The 20,274-nt window shown below is 43.6% G+C and overlaps 1 protein-coding gene across 6 annotated transcripts in view; it reads right to left on the bottom strand.

The window, feature by feature from the left end:
• Positions 1 to 20,274, bottom strand: part of CCDC171 (coiled-coil domain containing 171) — a 982,183-nt gene that overhangs the window by 12,375 nt on the left and 949,534 nt on the right. The window contains exon 25 of one of the 6 annotated variants that reach the window (XR_003857717.1): positions 743 to 819. The exons of 4 other annotated variants lie outside the window; for them this stretch is intronic. Coding sequence is in view for 1 of the 2 variants with exons in the window: in XM_029608568.1 (XP_029464428.1) it covers positions 805 to 819 (15 nt within the window). In the remaining variant the exon portion in view is untranslated. The remainder of the gene's footprint in view (positions 1 to 742; positions 820 to 20,274) is intronic. One more of the 6 variants, XM_029608568.1, reaches the window with a different exon arrangement.

Here is a 20,274-nt window from a genome sequence, read left to right as displayed (position 1 = left end):
AATCAGAGGTGGCAGACTTCCCTCCCCAGTGTCATTGAGATAGATGTGCCAGGGCTTGCCAAGGCACCTTCTGATGCCAGTCTTTCTCCTCCTCACACATTGTCCTGGCTAGGTGTTGTGAGAGGACATGGGTCAGAGACCCTGGGCTATGCTTGTGGTACAGCCTCTCGTATTCCTGCTTCGTTTCCTCTATACTTTTCTATTATTCTGCCTCCACTTCCTCCTGGCAGACCATCCAAGGTGCATGCTTTTTGGTGCGGTATTTCTTCTCCTGGAATCTTCTTTTTCCTCCTCTCCTGGGATCCAGAAACTCTGCCACTTTTTCCCTCAGGAATGAAAACCAGTCCCCATTTGCCAAGCTTACTTTTATACAGATTTGCAGCAAGGAGGCTAAGCCATAAAGAAAAGAGAACTATGTATATTCAGTTTAACATGTTCCCACTAATTTATGTAGCATGTACATGGTATTTAGCAATAAGGCAGATATAGCGCTGAGACTCAATATATTTTTTAGTTAACATGCATATTAATAATGTGCATGCACTAAGAAGATTAATTGTTAAAGCAACACATGTTATGTGATATTTAAGCATGCATATTAAATGTGTTTGTGTATGCATGCACATTTTAGTGCACACTTTAGTCCAGAAGCTCCTTAATGTATCTTATAAACATTAAACTTTTTAATTCCATAACTGGAGCCTGTTCAATGGATAGTGACATAAGAAAAATACACAAATACCTTAAATTGGTAGTGAAGCTCTCACCTCCTTCGTGTGTAACCCCGCCAAAAACATAGTGACGTCATGACACCATATGCTAAGCAAAAAAAAAGAAATATAAAAAAGAAAGGAAATGTATATAATACTAGGTTACAAGTGTCACTGTGCAGAATTTACCATACATGGTTTAAAGGCATGAGGTGAATGGCAGCACATCAGTCAAGTGAACATAGTGTCAAGAGCTAGGAAATCAGACTACCAAGAGTCGTGAAAAAAATTATGAGTACTGGAAAAGGTTAATCAGAGAAACTGTCCGCAACATTTTTTGTCAAGTCTCCATATTCTAGGCTCAAACACTATATAATGCATCCCAACGTGGGAACATGAAGTAGTTGGCAGTTGGTGGCACCAGTAGGTTGCATGAAACTGACATGCACTTGGTTACAACAGACCCTTTTGCTAGTCACTAAGTACTACTCGAAAACAGTAAGGTGTGGTTTAAGTAATAGTTTTATGCCATCCAAGTGGATATTAACAACATCTGGATAATAACTTGAAAATTCATAAAGAATAACATTATAGAACATATGCCCGATTCTCTTACTACTGAATATTTAGCATCTGCTGCATATTCCAAGTTATGAAACTTAATGATAAAGCTCATAATGGTGAGAACTGCACACGAGCATTTCTAAAACGTATGTGCTGGCTGTGCTAATAGCAGCACACTAGGCCTACAACTTTTTAAATGGTGACGGGGCTGCTGGAGAAGTGGATTGAGTGGGGAGAAGAGTTACAGTGTAACAGTATGAAGGACCAGTAGCTCATAGTCCTCACTTCCTGAAAGGAGCCAACTAGCACGGCACCGTAGGGCTAGGGATTTGTAAGATGACACAAGCATTAGAAGAATGCCCCCTAAAATGGATTCCCCAAACAATGGCAGTAACTGCCATTGAGAATGATCATGTGCTATGATAGCTGTGTATACACTTGCAAGTGAGACCGATTTTATATTTGGAAGTTGTGGAATAGATTTTTAAATAAATAAACGTGCTTAATGTGTAGTGCACATGCTCGCATACAAATATGGTTGCTGTGTCTGTGCATGCAAGTTCACTCATATTTCGAGATGGCATCACTTTTTAAAATAATGCACTTAAACTGAAAATAACTAACATTTTTGGAACTCTGAAGAATTAATATGCATCATTTTCAGTAATACTTTGTGGATAATGTGTACACTGAAAGAATGATAGAAAACAAATTGAAACTGTGGAAGTGAATGAGTCAATAATAAAAGTGAATACATGCATAAAAATAGAAGATGACAACTGGAAGAGGTTGTTGGATTATGGGTTTATATTTATGGGGATGAAATTGTTAAGGGTGAAAACACATTGTAGTGAAGAGTATAGCTATAAAGAGAGCATTGGAATACAATAGAATAGTGAAAGTTAAAGCAAAGATGTATGAGGAGGTTGAAAAAAACATTGGAAAATGGACAAAGGGGCATTAAGAAGAAGATAAAAGGTAGGAAAATAAAGCATATGAAATAGTAACAAGCCAAAGATGAAATTTGAAAGAAATGCAGGGCACCGAAGGGAAAAGAAAAGACAGAAGAAAATAAGAGACATCCAGAGAGAGAAGCAGACATAAAAGCAACAAACCTAGAGAGACTGCCTGAGGAAGCAACAGTTGAAATCAGAAAGGCAGAATAAATACAAAGAGCTCATTTAAGATAGGGCAGGAGAACAAGAAGGATCAGAGCAAGAAAAATGCATTTCCCAAAACAGGTTCTATAGAAAGGCGTACTACCTCACAGCAGTGGCTGATTAAGCCAAAGTTACTTCTGCCAGTAACAAGAATAATTTACTCAGAAGACTCAGTAGGTCGCAGAAAAAGCATGCCGGTATTTGAATGAATCGCTTTAAGGAGGCTGGGTTTAATAGCAACTAGAAAGTGCTTATGGATGCCATGCCTTCTATGCAATCTGATCATTTTCATGAGGCGCAGGGGGAATACCTTTATTTTTCCAACAAATATTTCTCTCTCAGTAAGGGATGAATCTCCCAGTATCTCATATAAAGCTAAAATAATTTGAGTGATCAATCCATTAGTGGATGAAGCATTCTTAAGCCCTCTCCACTGGATCAGGAGTCTATGTAGGCTGTGATGCCTTAGAGGATAAATAAAAGAGATGTAGTGCGTCTTCAAGATCAGAGGTCCCTTTTTCAACTGGAGGAGAACTAGGAAACAGATTGGACCGGGGGGGGATGGAGAAGAGAGATCAGAAATGGTTTTAAATGAGTAATAAAGTTAAAGCAAAACAATGTAATGCAAATCTTATACAAGCATGGTGCTACTATTCACTAGGTATGCAATTGGTAATTAACAATATTTTTTTTAAAAATATCTTTTGGTATAACTAGCCGGTCATCAAATACAATAGTAGTGAAGTATAGCAGAGCTGAAGCAGCAACATAAAGTAATCAAACTTGAAACAAGCAGAAAATGCCATGGGCACTACTGTAATCCTCATGAACCTGGCCTATGAAAAAGTCAGGTAAAATATCAATAATTGCCCACAGGTGCTTGCTTATTTAACTCTGGTTAATTCCAGGGCCTGGACAGCGATATTGGCTCACAGTACAGAAGACCTGTAGAGATGCAGGCAGACAACTTGAAAAAGACTGTAGAGATGCAGGTAAGGCCTCAATATAGAAGTAATCCCCGATGCTCTGACAGCAAAATATACAGGAATAAAAACACATTTAAAAAAAAAAAAGTGTTGTTTTAACACAGCAGTGAAGGTTAGAATTTTCCTAATATTGTAGACTGGGACATAGGTCCCAGACAGTCTAAAAACTATATTATTTTAATATACTGGTCAGAAAATGATTCAAACCAAAAGCCTGGGCATAATTCCTCAATCCAAAGGGAGTGCTGACAGTATTACCTTCATCTACTGTGGTAAATTTGGACTTGCTGGATCGAAGTGCTTAAATCTTGAGACAAAATACAAAAATAGTCATTCTTATTTATTTTATTTATTTATTTAAAGTTTTTTATATACCAACAATCGTGAAGATAACCTCACATCGGTTTCCATACAACGAGAAATCAGCCAACGAGGCTTTACAGTGTAACTGATCATAGGCCTGGGGGGAGGAGAAGGGAAGTAGGGGGGAAGGGGTAGGGTAAACAGAGGCTTTGGTGAACAGTCAGTAAATGCAAAACAAAATTAGATACATATATACAAATTATATACAATCAAAGTAAAAGGAAGAGCGGAGGGGGGGGGGAGGTGTCACGTGGCTAAGGGCTGAAGGAGTAGGAAGGTGGGGGTGAAAGTGAGGAGAAAAAAGGGGGTGCAAAAGGAGGCAGGGAAGGGGGATATAGCAGGGTGAGGGAAAGCGGAGCATTAAGTACAAATATGTGGGGAGAGGACCTGGAGAGGGGGGGGAGAAGGGGAGGGGAAAGGAGGGCAGGGGTGTGCGGGGGGGGGGGGGGGGGGATGCAGGGCGGGGAAGTTATCATGCGTAGGCGTGTGTGAACAGCCAAGTCTTAAGTTTCTGTCTGAATCTCTTAGGGCACGTCTCGAGGCGTAGCTGTGTACGCATTGTGTTGCAAAGGGAAGGTCCAGCTCATGATAGGGAGCCTTGTTTGGTGGCTGATAGTTGGAGTTCTTGGAGGGTTAAACTATTACTGGTTGTTTATATTGTTCGCTAGTTTTAAGGTTAGCATTTATTTGCCAGTGTTAGAATTGTTTATGTGGTGGATAAATTGACTTTGTGTTATGTTTGGCGGCTCACTCACCCAGCCGCTGCCGGCATCTCTTTGCAGCCTGGACGCCCCCAGCTGCTGACTGCCACCGAGAGCAGCACAGGATGCTGCTGAGATACGCTCTCATCGATCCATTAGGCACACGTGCCTATTCTTAAAGGGGCCGTGGCAGGAAAAGCTCTGTAGCGCCCTTAGAAGATATCATCAGGCCTTGCCTATTTAAAGCTGTCCCAGACTTCAGCTCATTGCCTTAGCAACTGGTCTCCTCTCCTGCCATCCTAGCAGTGCTTGTTGCCAGCTTTCCGGTCTCCTTGCTCTGTCTCATCCTGCCTGCCTCGCCTTATCGTATCCAGCCTGCCCTGCCTCGGCTGTGCCACTCCAGCCTGCTTTGTCTTGTCCAGCGTTCTGGTCTTGTCAATCCACCTCCTTGTGCTCCTGCCTTCCCCCTCAGACAACCTACTTGGATCTGTCCCTCGCCTGGACACTGACTGTTCTTGCCTGCTATCTGCCACTGACCTTAGCCTGGACACCGACCATCCTTGCCTGTCATATGCCACTAACCCAAGCCTGGACATTGACCATACTCTGCTGCTTCCCTGACCCCGGATTCTCCATCTTGCTTTACCCTGAGGGACTCTCGCCTAAGTCCTGCTGGCCCCCAGAATCCAAGGGCTCAATCTGCAGGGAAAGGGGCTGGTATAGGTGAAGCTCCAGCCCAGTCCTGTCCCAGGGTTCATCTGCTTGCTGCTGTGTGGACCTAGGAGACTTGCTCTCTAGGTTGCACCAATCACACCGCAGCTCAGAGGTCTACCTTCCCTTACACTTTGATTCTTTGAGCTAGTAAAAGATAGCATTAGTTTGCCAATGCTTGAATTGTGAGTTTGCAACGGTCACTTACTTAATCTCAGAAAGTCAGAGTACTGGTTCGATTCCCACCCTCCCACCCACCTGTCTCATTATTTGTTTTTTATCTATCTATCTACAGATAGATAGATACATAAAAACCCCACTCGAAGGTAAGTATTCAAAATAAGTCAATTAGTCACTTAAAATAACCCTGATTTTAGTGACTGACTAATTTTAGTCCTGCTGCTGGTCATTCACTAACATTAATCACTCAGTTATCAAATTTAAAACCCAAAGATTTTAAGACACTTAATACATTAATTAAAAAACCCTAATCACATTTAACTCTTAAATTCAGACATACTTCTTATTCAGCCTTTAAGTTTTGATCAATTCAACAAATTAAGATGCAGACAGAGGCCTAGCAGCAAGATGGGGGCTATCCAGTCTTTTGCACCAAGTGCCACATGTATGATTATCTATCTGTTGGTGGGAGGCTGTATGTGTGCACACAGTGCAAAGAGCTCTTGGCTCTCACAGAACGAATTCAATCTCTGGAGGCCAGAGTAGCAGACCTAGAGGAACTGAGGCAGAATGAGAGATACATAGAAAAAACCTTCAGGGACATAGTAGAGTGGTCCCAGCTCGAGTCTAGCAGCCTTTGTGCTGCTTCGGAGGAGCAAGGTCACCTGGCAGGACCATCACCTTGGTGTGGCAGGAAGTGATCCTGTAGCTAGGACCTGTCCTTCGAGTGATGCCCTATCGTCTTGCACCAGTGATGTATCTCCAGGGGTCCGTGCCAAGGAGGGAAGGGTTAGGATGACCATTGTAGTGGGTTATTTGATCATTAGGAAAGGAGATATCTGGGTGGCTACTGGGTGTTAGAATCGCTTGGTAACTTGCATGCTTGGTGCAAAGGTGAGGAACTTCATGTGCCACCTAGATAAGATTTTAGAGAGTGCTGGGGAGGAGGTGACTGTTATGGTACATGTGAGTACCAATGACACAAGAAGGTGAGGAGGGACGTTCTGGAGGTTAAATTTAGGCTCCTAAGTAGGAAATTGAAATCCAGATAAAGCTGGTGGATCCCCTTGGCAACAATGATCATAATTTTTTATTTATTTATTTATTATTTTTATATACCGACATTCATCTCAATCGAGACATCACACCGGTTTACATTCAGGTACTGTAGGTATTTCTCTATCCCCAGAGGGCTTACAATCTAAGTTTTTGTACCTGAGGCAATGGAGGGTAAAGTGACTTGCCCAAGGTCACAAGGAGCGATAGCAGGACTTGAACCTTGGTCTCCTGGTCCAGTGCTCTAACCACTAGGCTATTCCTATAGGCAATCACTGGAGGGCAAATTCTAAGGAAAACTACTGCAGTAGCATTTAATTATAGAAAGGGAGATTATGATAAAATGAGGAAATCTGTTAGAAAAAACCTGAAAGAAGCAATCCACACAGTTAAAAACTTCCAAGATGCGTGGACAACTGTTTAAAATTACCACTCTTGAGGTCAAGACAAAATGTTTTATGTGCATTAAAGAAGGTCAAAGGAAAACCAAACTGCAGGCCTTGTTTAATATTGAGGTGAAAGAGGCAAATAAAGACAAAAGAACATTATTAAAAAAAATGGAAAGCAGACCCTAATGAGGAAGATAGGGAAAAGCAAATGCACTGGCAAGTAAGATGTAAAACGTGTTTAAGCGAGAATTTAAAAAGAAGCTTGCCATACAGCTAAAAACAATAATAATTTTTTTAAGTACATTCAAAGCAAAAAGCATGTGAGAGAGTCAGCTGGGCCACTAGATGATCAAGGAGTAAAAAGGAAGGACAAGAAAATAGCAGAAAAACTTAATACATTTTTTGCTCTGTCTTTACTGAGAATGATGGGGTCATACCCACACCAGAAATATTTTTCTTGGTTTTGACTCTGAGCAAACAGATGGAAACACTGTGAAACTGGAGGATGTAATAACTTAGATTGACAGACTAAAGAATAACAAATCACTGGGACCGTATGGTATTCACCCCAGAGTGAAGGAACTCAAAAATGAAACTGCAGACCTGCTTCTGGTGATTTGCAACCTATCACTTAAAACAGCCACAGTACCAGAAGACTAGAGAGTGGCCAATGTGATGCCATTTTTTAAAAAGGGCTCCGGGGTGAATTGAGCCTGATGTCAGTGTCATGAAAAATGATGGAAACTATTCTTAAAAACAAAATTATTGACCACAAAAATAGTCATGGTTTAACGGGAGAGAGGCAAAGGGGAATCTTACCTTACAATTTATTAGGTTTTTCTGAGGGTGTAAATAAACATGTGGACAAAGATGAGCTGATTGATATAGTGCATCTGGATTTTCAGAAGGCATTTGACAAAGTGCATTATAAGAGACTCCTCAGGAATGTGGAAGGTCATGGCATTGGAAGCAGTGTTCTATTATGGATTGGTAATTGGATAAAAGACAAGAAACAGAGGGTAGAACTAAACAGTCAGTTTTCCAGATGAAGAAAGGTTGTTCATAGAGTGCCCTAGAACTTCTCCCTCCTCCCCCCCTCCACGAACAACCTTCCTTCCCCCTCCCCCCCATTAGCAAACCTCCCTCCCCATGCGCTAGTTTCGCTCTAATAGTGCATACTGCTACTGTTCCTAGTTAGGTTATGTTATATTATCCAAGTTGTTCACTCCCTTGTTCATTGTAAGACATATGTTGTCATTGTTTTCTACTTGTTATAATGTAAACCGGAGTGATAAGTAATTCTGTTACCTGAACTTCGGTATAAAAAAAGTTATAAATAAATAAATAAACTGTGCTATTTAGCATAGTCATAAATGATCCAGAAAAAGGAATGATAAGTGCAGAGATCAAATTGTAGATGACACAAAATTGTTTTGAGTCATTAAAACAGCAGCAGATCATGAAGATCTGCAGAAGGATCTTGTGAGACTAGGAGACAGGATTTCTAAATAGCAGATGAATTTAATGTAGACAAGTGCAAAGTAATGCTCGTAGGGAAAAATAATCTCAACTACAAGTATATGATACTCAATCATGTGTTAGAACAGTGGTTCTCAACCTTTTTCCCATCGTGACACACCTGAGAGACTACGCTCACATGTGTGACACACTGCTCATTACAATTCATGGCAGAAATAAAAAATAAAGGCCCAGTATTATTTTTATTGTTAAGAATGACACAAGGGAAAGACAAGCACTCTGTCTGAACAGAAATTGCATAAATAGTAAACATCCCACACAAAACAGCACCAATTTCCAGTACTCAAACAGTAACCACCTTACCTAAGAAAAGGCAACACTGAAAATATTACACCAGACCTTAAAGACACCAATACTCCTCCTATTAGGAAAATGGACCAAGCCAGGCTGCTATAGAGCCCTACACAGAAACTACACACCAGCAGAAAACCTCACCTGAATCACATGTGCTGACCATCACCTAACAAAGAATAAAGAGACCAAAATGCATAACTAGAAGCATGCAGACAAAAACTGAACTGGAAACCGCAACAAGCAAGACTGTATGCAGTGTAACAAAGGTAAAAAAGAAACTTCACCAGTCCTCATAAAACAAATCAAGAAACACAAAATCATTAGCAGCAAAACCATACTAACAAAAAGAACAGGTTATTTCAAAACAGCTGATGAGTGGGATATCCAATAATTAAAAACTCATAAAAAATTTCTAGATACCAATAATATATTTCAAAATAACAGACACAAAGGCCCAATAATGAAAAATAATAAGGATACAAAAAATGTTTTGCTCTACATACCTGGGAACGTTTGATATCCAGGTGCCTTGAGATTGTTTTGAATTAGCAGGAGGAGGGATGGTTTGCTTGCAACTTTCTGCTCTCTCTCTCACTCACATATACACATGCTTTTTCTCTCTCACTTAGATAGGCTCTTAATTACACATTTACACACACGCTGTCTATCTTTTCATGCTTACACACACACACAGGCTTTCAATCACATAAATACATGCTGTCTTTTTCTCTCACACACAGACTCTCATTCACATGCTTACAAACATGTCCTCTCTTTCTTTCATTTACACACAGGCTCTCAATCACATACTCACATGCTCCATCACCTAAACCAGCTCTCAATCACACACAGACACACATGCTCTCTCTCTTACTTATACACACATGATCTCTCTCACACACAAAGGATCTCAATCATACACACATACTCTTTCACACAAACAGGTTTTCAATCTCAAACTTACACATACAGGTTCTCAATCATACACGTCCATTCATGCTATCTCTCACACACAAGCTCTCAATCACACACATGCTCTCCTTTTCACATAGACAGGCTCTCAATCATTCACATACATGCTGTCTCTCACACAGAGAAGATCTCAAACACACATGCTTGCTCATTCACTGACTCTCCCCCCCCCCCCCCCCCGAACTAGCTGCAGCAGCAGCCTCCTCCACTTCCAATCCTACAGGAAGCAGCAACCTTCTTCACTTTCAGCCCTCGCGGAGAAAGGAGTCCCATCGGCCGTGGAGGTTGACATTATTCCTTGTTTTACTCTGAACCGCGCTGCTCATTCCTCAGGCTGCGCCTCTCTTCTCTTCTTCAGGTCGATGCTGCCTGCATTAGCATGGTCTCTTCTTCCTGCGCATGCACCCGCTGCTCACCACTTCCTCTTCCAGGCCGCAGGGGTGGGGGAGGGGGGGAGAAGAGAGCTTGCTGGTGCTGCTGACTCCAACTGTCCTGCCACGTTCTGCTCGGGCTATCAGCATTTTAAGCCCGGGTGGAGGACCTATTTTGCTCGGGTAGGGGGAGCAGATGGGTCAGCAGGGGACCGGGAGTGTGGCGACACACCTGTGTGTGCTTGGTGACACACCGGTTGAGAATCGCTGTGTTAGAAGTCACCACCCAAGAAAAGGACTTCGGAGTTCTTGTAGACAATACTTTGAAATCTTCGGCTCAGTCTGAGACAGTGGTCAAAAAGGCAAATAGATTTAAGAATTATTTGGAAAGGAATAGAGAATAAAACTGAGAACGCCTTTGTTTAGATCATGGTATGAACGCACCTTGTGTGCAATTCTGTTCGCCCCCATCTCCAAAAGGATATAGCACATATAGAAAAGGTAACAAGAAGGGTGAAACAAATGGTAAACGGGATGGGAAAAGCTCCCTTATGAAGAAAGGCTAAACAGATTAGGGTTCTTTAGCTTGGAGAAGAGATGACAGAGGGGATATGATTGAAAGCAAAATTGCTTACCTTGTAATAGGTGTTATCCCAGGACAGCAGGATGTAGTCCTCACATATGGGTGACATCAGTAATGGAGCCCTATGTACGGAAAACTTCTTTAAAAGTTTCTATGAAACTTTTGACTGGCACCGGAGTGCCTACTGAGCATGCCCAGCATGCTATGATATTCCCTGCCACAGGGGTCTCTCTTCAGTCTTGTTTTGTAGCAATAAGTGTTAGCCAAAAATAAAATAATAAAACGTATCGGACCCAACTCCGCGGGGTGGCGGGAGGGTTTCGTGAGGACTACATCCTGCTGTCCTGGGATAACACCTATTACAAGGTAAGCAATTTTGCTTTATCCCAGGACAAGCAGGATGCTAGTCCTCACATATGGGTGATTAGCAAGCTAGAGGCTGAGTCATTTTGTGCTGAAGTGACCGTAAGGTATTGTTATTGAAATGAATCAGCCGAAATCACAGCAGGTTGGATGTAGAAGGAGTTGGGGTTATACTGGAAACAAGTTCTTTAAGACGGATTGTCCATAGGCCGAATCTTGTCTTCCCTCTTTGTCTAAGCAGTAGTGAGCTGCAAAAGTGTGAAGAGAACTCCATGTTGCTGCTTTACAAATGTCCAGAATAGGCACAGAACGAAGGTGTGCCACTGAGGCTGACATTGCTCTGATTGAGTGTGCGTTTACTCGCCCTTGAAGAGTAAGGCCTGCTTTCTCATAACAAAATTGTATGCAATCTGCTAGCCATTTTGACAGAGTATGCTTACCCACTGCTTTACCTGGTTTGTTTGGATCATAGGATACAAACAGCTGACTGGATTTTCTTTGGGCTGTAGTGCGGTTTAAATAGAAGGAGAGTGCACGCTTACAGTCCAAAGTGTGTAAGGCTCTTTCTCCTTGGTGAGAGTGAGGCCTAGGAAAGAATGTAGGTAAAACTATCGATTGGTTCAAGTGAAATTCCGTGACAACCTTAGGAAGGAATTTTGGATGTGTCCGGAGGACTACCCTGTCATGGAGGAACTTTGTAAAAGGTTCGTATGTGACTAGTGCTTGTAATTCACTGACCCTTCTAGCTGATGTAATGGCTATAAGGAAAACCGTTTTCCAAGTAAGGTATTTAAAGTCACAAGTATTTATGGGTTCAAAAGGAGAACGCATAAGTCTAGTGAGTACTACGTTCAGATCCCATTGTATGCTTGGGGAATGAACGGGAGGTTTAATGTGAGTTAGGCCTCTCATGAATTTACTGACGAGAGGTTGTGTGGAGATAGATGCATCTCCCAGCTTGGTATGATAAGCTGAGATTGCACTTAAGTGTACCCTTACAGACGATGTCTTAAGGCCAGAGTCTGAGAGATGGTAAAGGTAATCTAGTAGCGAGGTAGTGGGGCAAGTGAAAGGATCTAAATCTTTCTGAGTGCACCACAGCGTAAACCGTTTCCATTTGTAGGAATAATTCTTTCTAGTGGAAGATTTACGTGCAGCTATAAGTACCTGAGATATAGTGGATGGAAGGTTGAGAGGCTGTAAGATCAAGCTTTCAACATCCATGCTGTCAGGGACAGGGATTGAAGGTTGGGATGGCGCAACTGACCCTGTTCCTGAGTTATGAGATTGGGACCTACTCCCAGGCGAATCGGATCCCTGACTGATAGATCTAGCAGTGTGGGGAACCATACTTGTCAAGGCCAATATGGGGCTATGAGTATCATAGTTCCCTTGTCCTGTTGTAGCTTCACTAGTGTTTTGGTTATAAGTGGTATTGGAGGATACGCGTATAACAGGCCGGAGTTCCAACGGTGAGCAAATGCGTCCCTTGGTAGGCTGTTCTGCTGTCGGAGTAGAGAGCAGTAATTATTCACTTTGTAGTTGAGCTGGGATGCAAAGAGATCTATCGTCGGTTGTCCCCAGCGCTGGAAGATCTTGGACGCTATTGTTGGATCCAAAGACCACTCGTGTGGTTGGAACTGACGACTGAGGCGATCCGCCACTGTGTTGTGGATGCCCGCTAGGTAGGTAGCCTGTAGAAGAATTGCATGTGTCAGGGCCCAGTCCCAGATTTGTGCTGCTTCTTGACAAAGGAGGTACGAACCTGTCCCTCCTTGTTTGTTGATGTACCACATTGCTACTGTGTTGTCCGTCTGGATTAAGACAGTCTTGTGTGATAGGCAGTCTTTGAATGCATGCAGCGCATAGCGTATAGCTCGAAGCTCTAGGAAGTTTATCTGAAAAGTGGCTTCGAGTCATGTCCACTTGCCCTGTGTCTTTAGATGACCAATATGCGCTCCCCATCCTAAGGTGGATGCATCTGTAGTCAATGTCACTTGTGGCACTGGTTGCTGAAAAGGTAGACCTTTGAGCAAGTTGGGCATTAGCGTCCACCAGAGAAGTGCGGCCTTTAGCTCTGGTGTGATGTAGATAGGAGTGGACATTGGTTGAGTGGCTTGTATCCACTGTGTTTTGAGTGTCCATTGTAGAAGTCGCATGGTCAGTCTGGCCATGGGAGTCACATGAACCGTGGAAGCCATGTGCCCTAGAAGAATGAGGCACTGGTGAGCCGTCACCTTGAATCGGTTGCGGAGATCGTGAGTTAAGAGGACAAGTGTCTGAGCACGGTCTCTTGGTAGAAAAGCGGTCGCTAGCGTAGTGTTGAGCTCTGCCCCTATAAACTGTAGTAGATGAGTTGGTGACAGATGGGATTTCTGGCAATTGATGAGAAACCCCAAAGAATGAAGGACTTGGATGGTGAGCTTGAGGGACGCGACAGCACCTTCTTTTGAATGACTTCTGATGAGCCAATCGTCTAGATAAGGAAACACGTGCACCTTTTGTTTGTGTAGGTGTGCCACTGCTGCAGCCATGCATTTTGTGAATACTCTGGGTGCTGATGCGAGTCCGAATGGCAGCACTCTGTATTGAAAATGTTGATCTAGTACCCGAAATCGCAGGTATTGACGATGAGGAGGATAGATGGGGATGTGAGCGTAGGCATCTTGAAGATCCAGAGAGCAGAGCCAATCTCCCCTTTGAAGAAGAGGCAGAATGGAGCCTAGGGATACCATTCTGAATTTTTCTTTCTTGAGAAATTTGTTGAGGTTCCTGAGGTCTAGGATAGGACGACGGCCTCCTGTTTTCTTTGGAATGAGGAAATATCGGGAGTAGAATCCTCTGCCCTTTTGAGGACCAGGAACTGGTTCTATGGCCCTGGCCTTCAGAAGGGTGGATAATTCTGTTTGAAGAATTATGGAGTGTTGATTTATTGAATGAGAGTGAAGTGGTGGTTTCTCTACCGGGGTAGTTGAGAAATCCAACCTGTAACCGTGAGTCGTGATGGATAACACCCACTGGTCGGTGGTGATGGAGGCCCAATTGCTGAAGAAGTGTTGAATGCGGCCTCCTACAGGTGTTTCGGGGAACGGATTTATGCTGCTGCTCTCTGGGGATGTTCAGAAACCAGACGTGGCCGTTGTTTGTGGAGGCGGCTGAGGCCTCGGCTGCCTTTGCCTAGGCTGCTGGCGCTGTGCTGGGCGGCTAGGCCTCTGTCTACCTGCTGGGGGGTAGTATCTTCGTTGGCGATAGTAAGGCCTTCGAGTGTCTCTTCTTGGAAACTTTCTAGAAGAGGCCTGCGACTCCTGAGGCTGAGATGACAATTGCTTCAAAGTCTCTGAGTGGTCCTTAAGCGTCACTACCGCTTCCTTTATCTTGTCTCCGAAGAGATTATCCCCCAAGCATGGTAGATCAGACAAATGATCTTGGACTTCTGGGCGAAGATCCGATGCCTTCAGCCATGCCCACCGTCGTGCAGCTATAGCTGATGCGGACAACCTTGATGCTGTCTCAAAACAGTCGTAAGTGGCCCTGACTTCGTGTTTCCCCGAGTCAAGGCCTTTATGTACCAGTGCTTGAAATGCCTCTTGGTATTGATCCGGTAGGGTCAGAGAAAGCTCTTGAACCTGTTTCCAAAGGTTCCTTTGGTATTGGTTCATGTACAGCTGGTAGGATGTAATTTTCGATACCAGCATGGAACCCTGGAAAACTTTTCTGCCTAGGTTGTCTAACAACCTACTGTCCTTGCCAGGCGGCAGTGAAGCATGAGATTTCTGTCTCTTCACCTTCTTTTGGGCGGATTCTACCACCACTGACTGGTGGGGTAGTTGTGGTCTTTGGAATCCCGGGGTTGGCTGTACTAAGTACGTGGCCTCAGCTCTTTATTAACCGGTGAGACAGAACTTGGATGCTCCCAGATTCTGTGTTGAAGTTCCTGTAAGACTTCATGAACTGGGATTGCCAACATCTCCTTTGGAGGGTCTACGAACTGTAAGACTTCCAAAGTCTTTTGTCTCTGATCCACCTCTGTTTGTATAGGGAATGGAATGGTATCAGCCATTTCCCTAACAAAGTTTGTGAAGGAAAGATCCTCCGGTGGAGACTTTCTGTGATCCTCAGTTGGAGATGGTTCTGAGAATAAATCTTCTTCCGAAGAGTATTCTGAATTGGAATCATCCGGTTCCTGCTGTGGCTTGGGATAAGGAACTGACGGTCTTACAGGCGAATGTGGCCTAGGGGGCCTTGGCACCCCTGAAGGGCCTGGAAGTGGATCCTGCGGTGCTTGCCTTGTCAGGATTCCCAGTAGTGTGTCCAATTTGCTGAAAACTGGGTGCAAAATGGGGACATCCTCCCGAGGAACCGGTGTTGGCATCGGCCTTCCTGGTGAGGGCACCGGCATGGGCATCGGTGGCACCGAAGACGGAATCGGAGGAGGCGTACAAGGTAACGGTGAATGCACCGGGGTTGGAATCGATGTCGGTTCCCGCGGCATCGTCGATGACCCCGGAATCGTTGGTGCGGAGATGGGCATCGATGGTTGTGGAATCGGCATCGATGGCGGAATTGCGTCTCGAAGAGCCTGTTGCACCGCTTGACGAATGAGTGCATCAAGTTCCACTCGCACAGCTGGTGAAAACAGAGCAGCTGTGGAGGGAGGCGGTGTTGGCGATGCCGATTCCTCCTCAGGGCCCTGAGGAGGTTCGGAACCCGGCACCGATATTGGTGGGGATCGCCCGTCAGTAGGCCTTGGAGCCTCTGCTTCCGTCCGGGTTTTCTTAGCTGGAGAAGCCGTACCTGTGGTAGTGTCTCCGGACACTGACTCCCTCCGCCGTCGATGTCGATGGCGATGCTTCTCAGGCTGTTTGTCGCTTCCTGAAGTGGATGCCCTCGATGAAATCGACGGGGATGGAGTGGAAGCGTCCCCCGCAGCTGGAAGTTTCTTTTTTAATAGTAGTTGCCGAACCGAGGCCGATGGCGATGACTGGGCCGAAGTTGACGGTCTTGGCAGCAGCTGGACTGAAAAAAGCTGCTCCATCCTTTCTGCCCTTAGGCGCCGACCCTTTGTGGTCATTTCAGCACAGGATGAACACGCCTGGATGTTGTGATCCTTGCCTAGGCAAAGAACACACTCACCATGCGGATCGGTAATAGACATTGTTCTATTACAATTTGGGCACTTTTTAAACCCGGAGGCCATGGCGCCGGACGGCCGTCGACGCGAAGCCCGAGTTTTATCGTTCCCAGCCGGGAATCGAAAAGGAAAAAAGTTACCAGCCGGTAACAAATGGGAAAAAATCCCTTTTTTTGATATAAATTTGTCGAAATTTTCCGATTTTTTTTGAGATGAAAAATCACCTCAGACTCCAATCAAACCGCGAGGCTAACCGCTTCGCGGAAAAAAGAAGACTGAAGAGAGACCCCTGTGGCAGGGAATATCATAGCATGCTGGGCATGCTCAGTAGGCACTCCGGTGCCAGTCAAAAGTTTCATAGAAACTTTTAAAGAAGTTTTCCGTACATAGGGCTCCATTACTGATGTCACCCATATGTGAGGACTAGCATCCTGCTTGTCCTGGGATAAATGTATAAAATCATGAGTGGGGTGGAAAGGATAAACAGGGAATGGTTATTTACCCTTTCAAACACTAGGACTAGGAGAAACTCCATGAAGCTAGCAGATTTAAAACAAATCTCAAGGAAGTATTTTTTTCACTCAGCACACAATTAAACTATGAGTCTGTTGCTGGAGGATGTGATCGAGGCAAATAACAGTGGGAATCAAGAGGATTGGATAACTTCCTGAAGGATAAATCCATAAACAGTTGTTAGCCTGGTAGACTTGGGAAAGCCAGTGCTTATTCCCTGGGAGTGAGATACAAGAAGTAGATCAACTACTGGGGATCTGACAGGTACTTGTGAACTGTACAGAGAATGCTGGACTCGATGGGCTTTGGTCTGACCCAACATGGCATTTCTTATGGAGCAGTCTGGTGGTTAGCGCAGCAAGCTATGAACACAGAAGTCAAAGTTCAAATCCCACTGCTGTTCCTTGTGACCTTGGACAAATCACTTTACCCTCCATTGCCTCGGGTACAAACTTAAGAGCCTGATATACTAAGCATTTTTTCCATAGACACAGAATGGGAGAAAAGCCTTAGTAAATCAGGCCCTTAGATTGTAAGCCTTCTTGGGATAGGGAAATACCTACAATATCTGAATATAATTCGCTTTGAAGTGCCGAAAAGTGGAATATAAATCAAATAAATAAATAACAATAACTAACCAATCATAGCTTTAAGAAGGGAAACCGTAAGACAAGTGATTCCAAGTTAAACGTTTAGGCTCATATCATTGATATACTTACTGCTACTACTACTTAACCCATTAAAGTGATATGGCAATCCAGACACTCCAGAAATAAGAAACTTCAGACACCTAGAACCAGCCTCTAGGCTCTTATAAAAAGAGGACCTGCAACAAAACCAGTAAGCATGTGCAAGGAAAAGAGATATCCCAAAGAATGAAACTCTGGAAAACATATACAAGTACCACCAATATCAACATCACCAGGTTCACGAGATGACCCACAGACCAACAGGATGTAGACGTGTTGGATGGTTGAGCTGGCCAGCTCTGGGCAATGGCAGTGCCATGGATGATGAGAACATGAGAAACCAGGAGCATTATAAATGTATTGCTTGAGCTAACTAATAGGAACAGAAAATATTACCTACCTCTTCCCAACACTTGCTACTTTAGGATAAATATTACACTGTTCTAAGAGCATATGAGCTAGTCATTTTAAATAAAGGAAATAATTCCCAACAGTGCTATGCTGCTATAATAAGGGTCTTATAAGAATTATGCATAAATCATTAGACCTGTATGTCAATTATATTATAACCAGAATCTATGTTTTCCTGCAAAAGATTTATCAAGATTCGGTGGCAAGAGTTAGCAAATTCTGTGGCAGATTTTTAAAAATGTTGCAGCAATTATATGGCAAATTTGCATAATATTGCATAAAATTTCACACCTTTGATAATGCAAAAGGAGGCAAATTTTTTTCACTGAAAACCATTCATATTATTTTTTAAACAAAATTTATATTATAAACAAATAAAAAATGTACCAAATATGAAAATCTAAAATATATCAAGACATATGTTACAAACTTTTAACTGTGAAATGTCACTTTTGTTTTGAATTGAAATACTGCAACCATACTTTTTATATTTCCTTGAGAAAGTCCTTGTCTTCTTTCCGAGTATGCTGAAAATGTCCTCAGTATAAGCAGTTTGTCATACTGTTAATTACACCAGAAAGATGTGTGCATATATTGGACACATGGTAACAGATACAAAAAGAGGTTGAATTAGCACAAATTGAAACTTGTCAGCAAAAGGGTCAGTCATCAAGGCTTCTATGAATTGAATAAATGCCCTCTCTGCCAGCTGTGAGACATCAGTAGCTGCGAGATACCAGCGGCTGCAGACTTCCAAAATACATCCAGGTCATTGTTTATGACTGGCCACATATGCATGTGCAGAAACCTTTGTATAAAGGCATCACTCCACATTAAAATCATCTTTGGTTTCAGGAGTTAAATGATTTTTGAGGGATCATACATTCTGATCGCAGTCTTCTCACCCCCCTTCACTTCAAGAGCAAGGGATTGGCGTGAGTAACAGAAGGCGACTCCCTATAGGCTGCTTGTGAGGGGAAGGGCTGGAGCAGTGGCAGAGAAAGAGCTGAGTCTTGAAGGCAGACAAACTCCTTGAAGCTTTGTTCAAAGGATTGAATTTAGAGTTGTTAAAGCTTTCAGGAATGTTGATTCTGTGGCAGATTGTAAAATATGCAGCAACAAGCAAATTATTCAGTTTCTCCCAATCGCACAATCATGGAAAGCTAGGAGCACCGATTATGACTTATCAATTAGTGTAGTCAGTACATTTATATTTTACTATAATGGACCTTACTTCTTGATTGCATTGAAGAGAGAAAGGCTCCACTAGTCATATAACAACATCCATTACCATATTCCCTTGGAAACTGCATAATCAGTCTGCCAGAAATTAAAGGGTATGCCTATGTAGAATTATAGGATGGTAGTGGAGTTTATGGAATGTTATTAGCAGCACCAGAATTTAGTTTGCTAGTTATAACTACCCAATGATGTTGCCTCAGGTGGGGATACCATTATAGATTAGCTATGTTTAGAGATGTGAATCGTGTCCTCGATCGTCTTAACGATCGATTTCAGCTGGGAGGGGGAGGGAATCGTATTGTTGCCGTTTGGGTGTGTAAACTATCGTGAAAATCGTTAAAATCGTGAGCCGACACACTAAAACCCCCTAAAACCCACCCCCGACCCTTTAAATTAAATCCCCCACCCTCCCGAACCCCCCCCCCCCCAAATGCTTTAAATAACCTGGGGATCCAGCGGTGGTCCAGAACGGCGGCGGTCCGGAACGGCCCCCTCAATTGAATCCTGTTGTCTTCAGCCAGCGCCATTTTGCAAAATGGCCGCCGCAAAATGGCGGCGGCCATAGACAAAAACAATTCGACGCAGGAGGTCGTTCCGGACCCCCGCTGGACTTTTGGCAAGTCTTGTGGGGGTCAGGAGGCCCCCCCAAGCTGGCCAAAAGTTCCTGGGAGTCCAGCGGGGTTCAGGAAGCGATTTCTTGCCGCGAATCGTTTTCCGTACGGAAAATGGCGCCGGCAGGAGATCGACTGCAGGAGGTCGTTCAGCGGGGGTTCCGGACCGCCGCTGAACGACCATTTTGCGGCGGCCATTTTGCAAAATGGCGCCGGCTGAAGACAACAGGATTCAATTGAGGGGGCTGTTCCGGACCGCCGCCGTTCTGGACCACCGCTGGATCCCCAGGTTATTTAAAGCATTTGGGGGGGGGGTTCGGGAGGGTGGGGGATTTAATTTAAAGGGTCGGGGGTGGGTTTTAGGGGGTTTTAGTGTGCCGGTTTTCCTGCCCTCCCCCTTCCCCCGATTTACGATTTTTTAACGATAAATCGGGGGAATTGGTATTGTATCGTGGCCCTAACGATTTTTGATGATTTAAAATATATCGGACGATATTTTAAATCGTCAAAAAACGATTCACATCCCTAGCTATGTTTGTTATAAAAGGCATTCCCCTTTGTGCACCCCGTCGTGTATCCCCTAGTTTTAAATATTCCCCTTGTTATCAATTTCTTCTTTATAATTGTTTTACATTTCTGACAAAGGTAATGTATGCTTTTTAGTATAATTTGTTGATTGTTCTATGTAACGCTCACAGGCGAAGTTATGTTTTATTGTAAACTGGTGTGATTTGT

The sequence above is a fragment of the Rhinatrema bivittatum genome, chromosome 1 (genome assembly GCF_901001135.1).
Source record: "Rhinatrema bivittatum chromosome 1, aRhiBiv1.1, whole genome shotgun sequence".
In the NCBI taxonomy this organism is placed as follows: Eukaryota; Metazoa; Chordata; class Amphibia; order Gymnophiona; family Rhinatrematidae; genus Rhinatrema; species Rhinatrema bivittatum.
The sequence above is the reverse complement of the archived record's forward strand: the minus strand, read 5'-3'. Positions and strand labels throughout refer to the sequence as shown.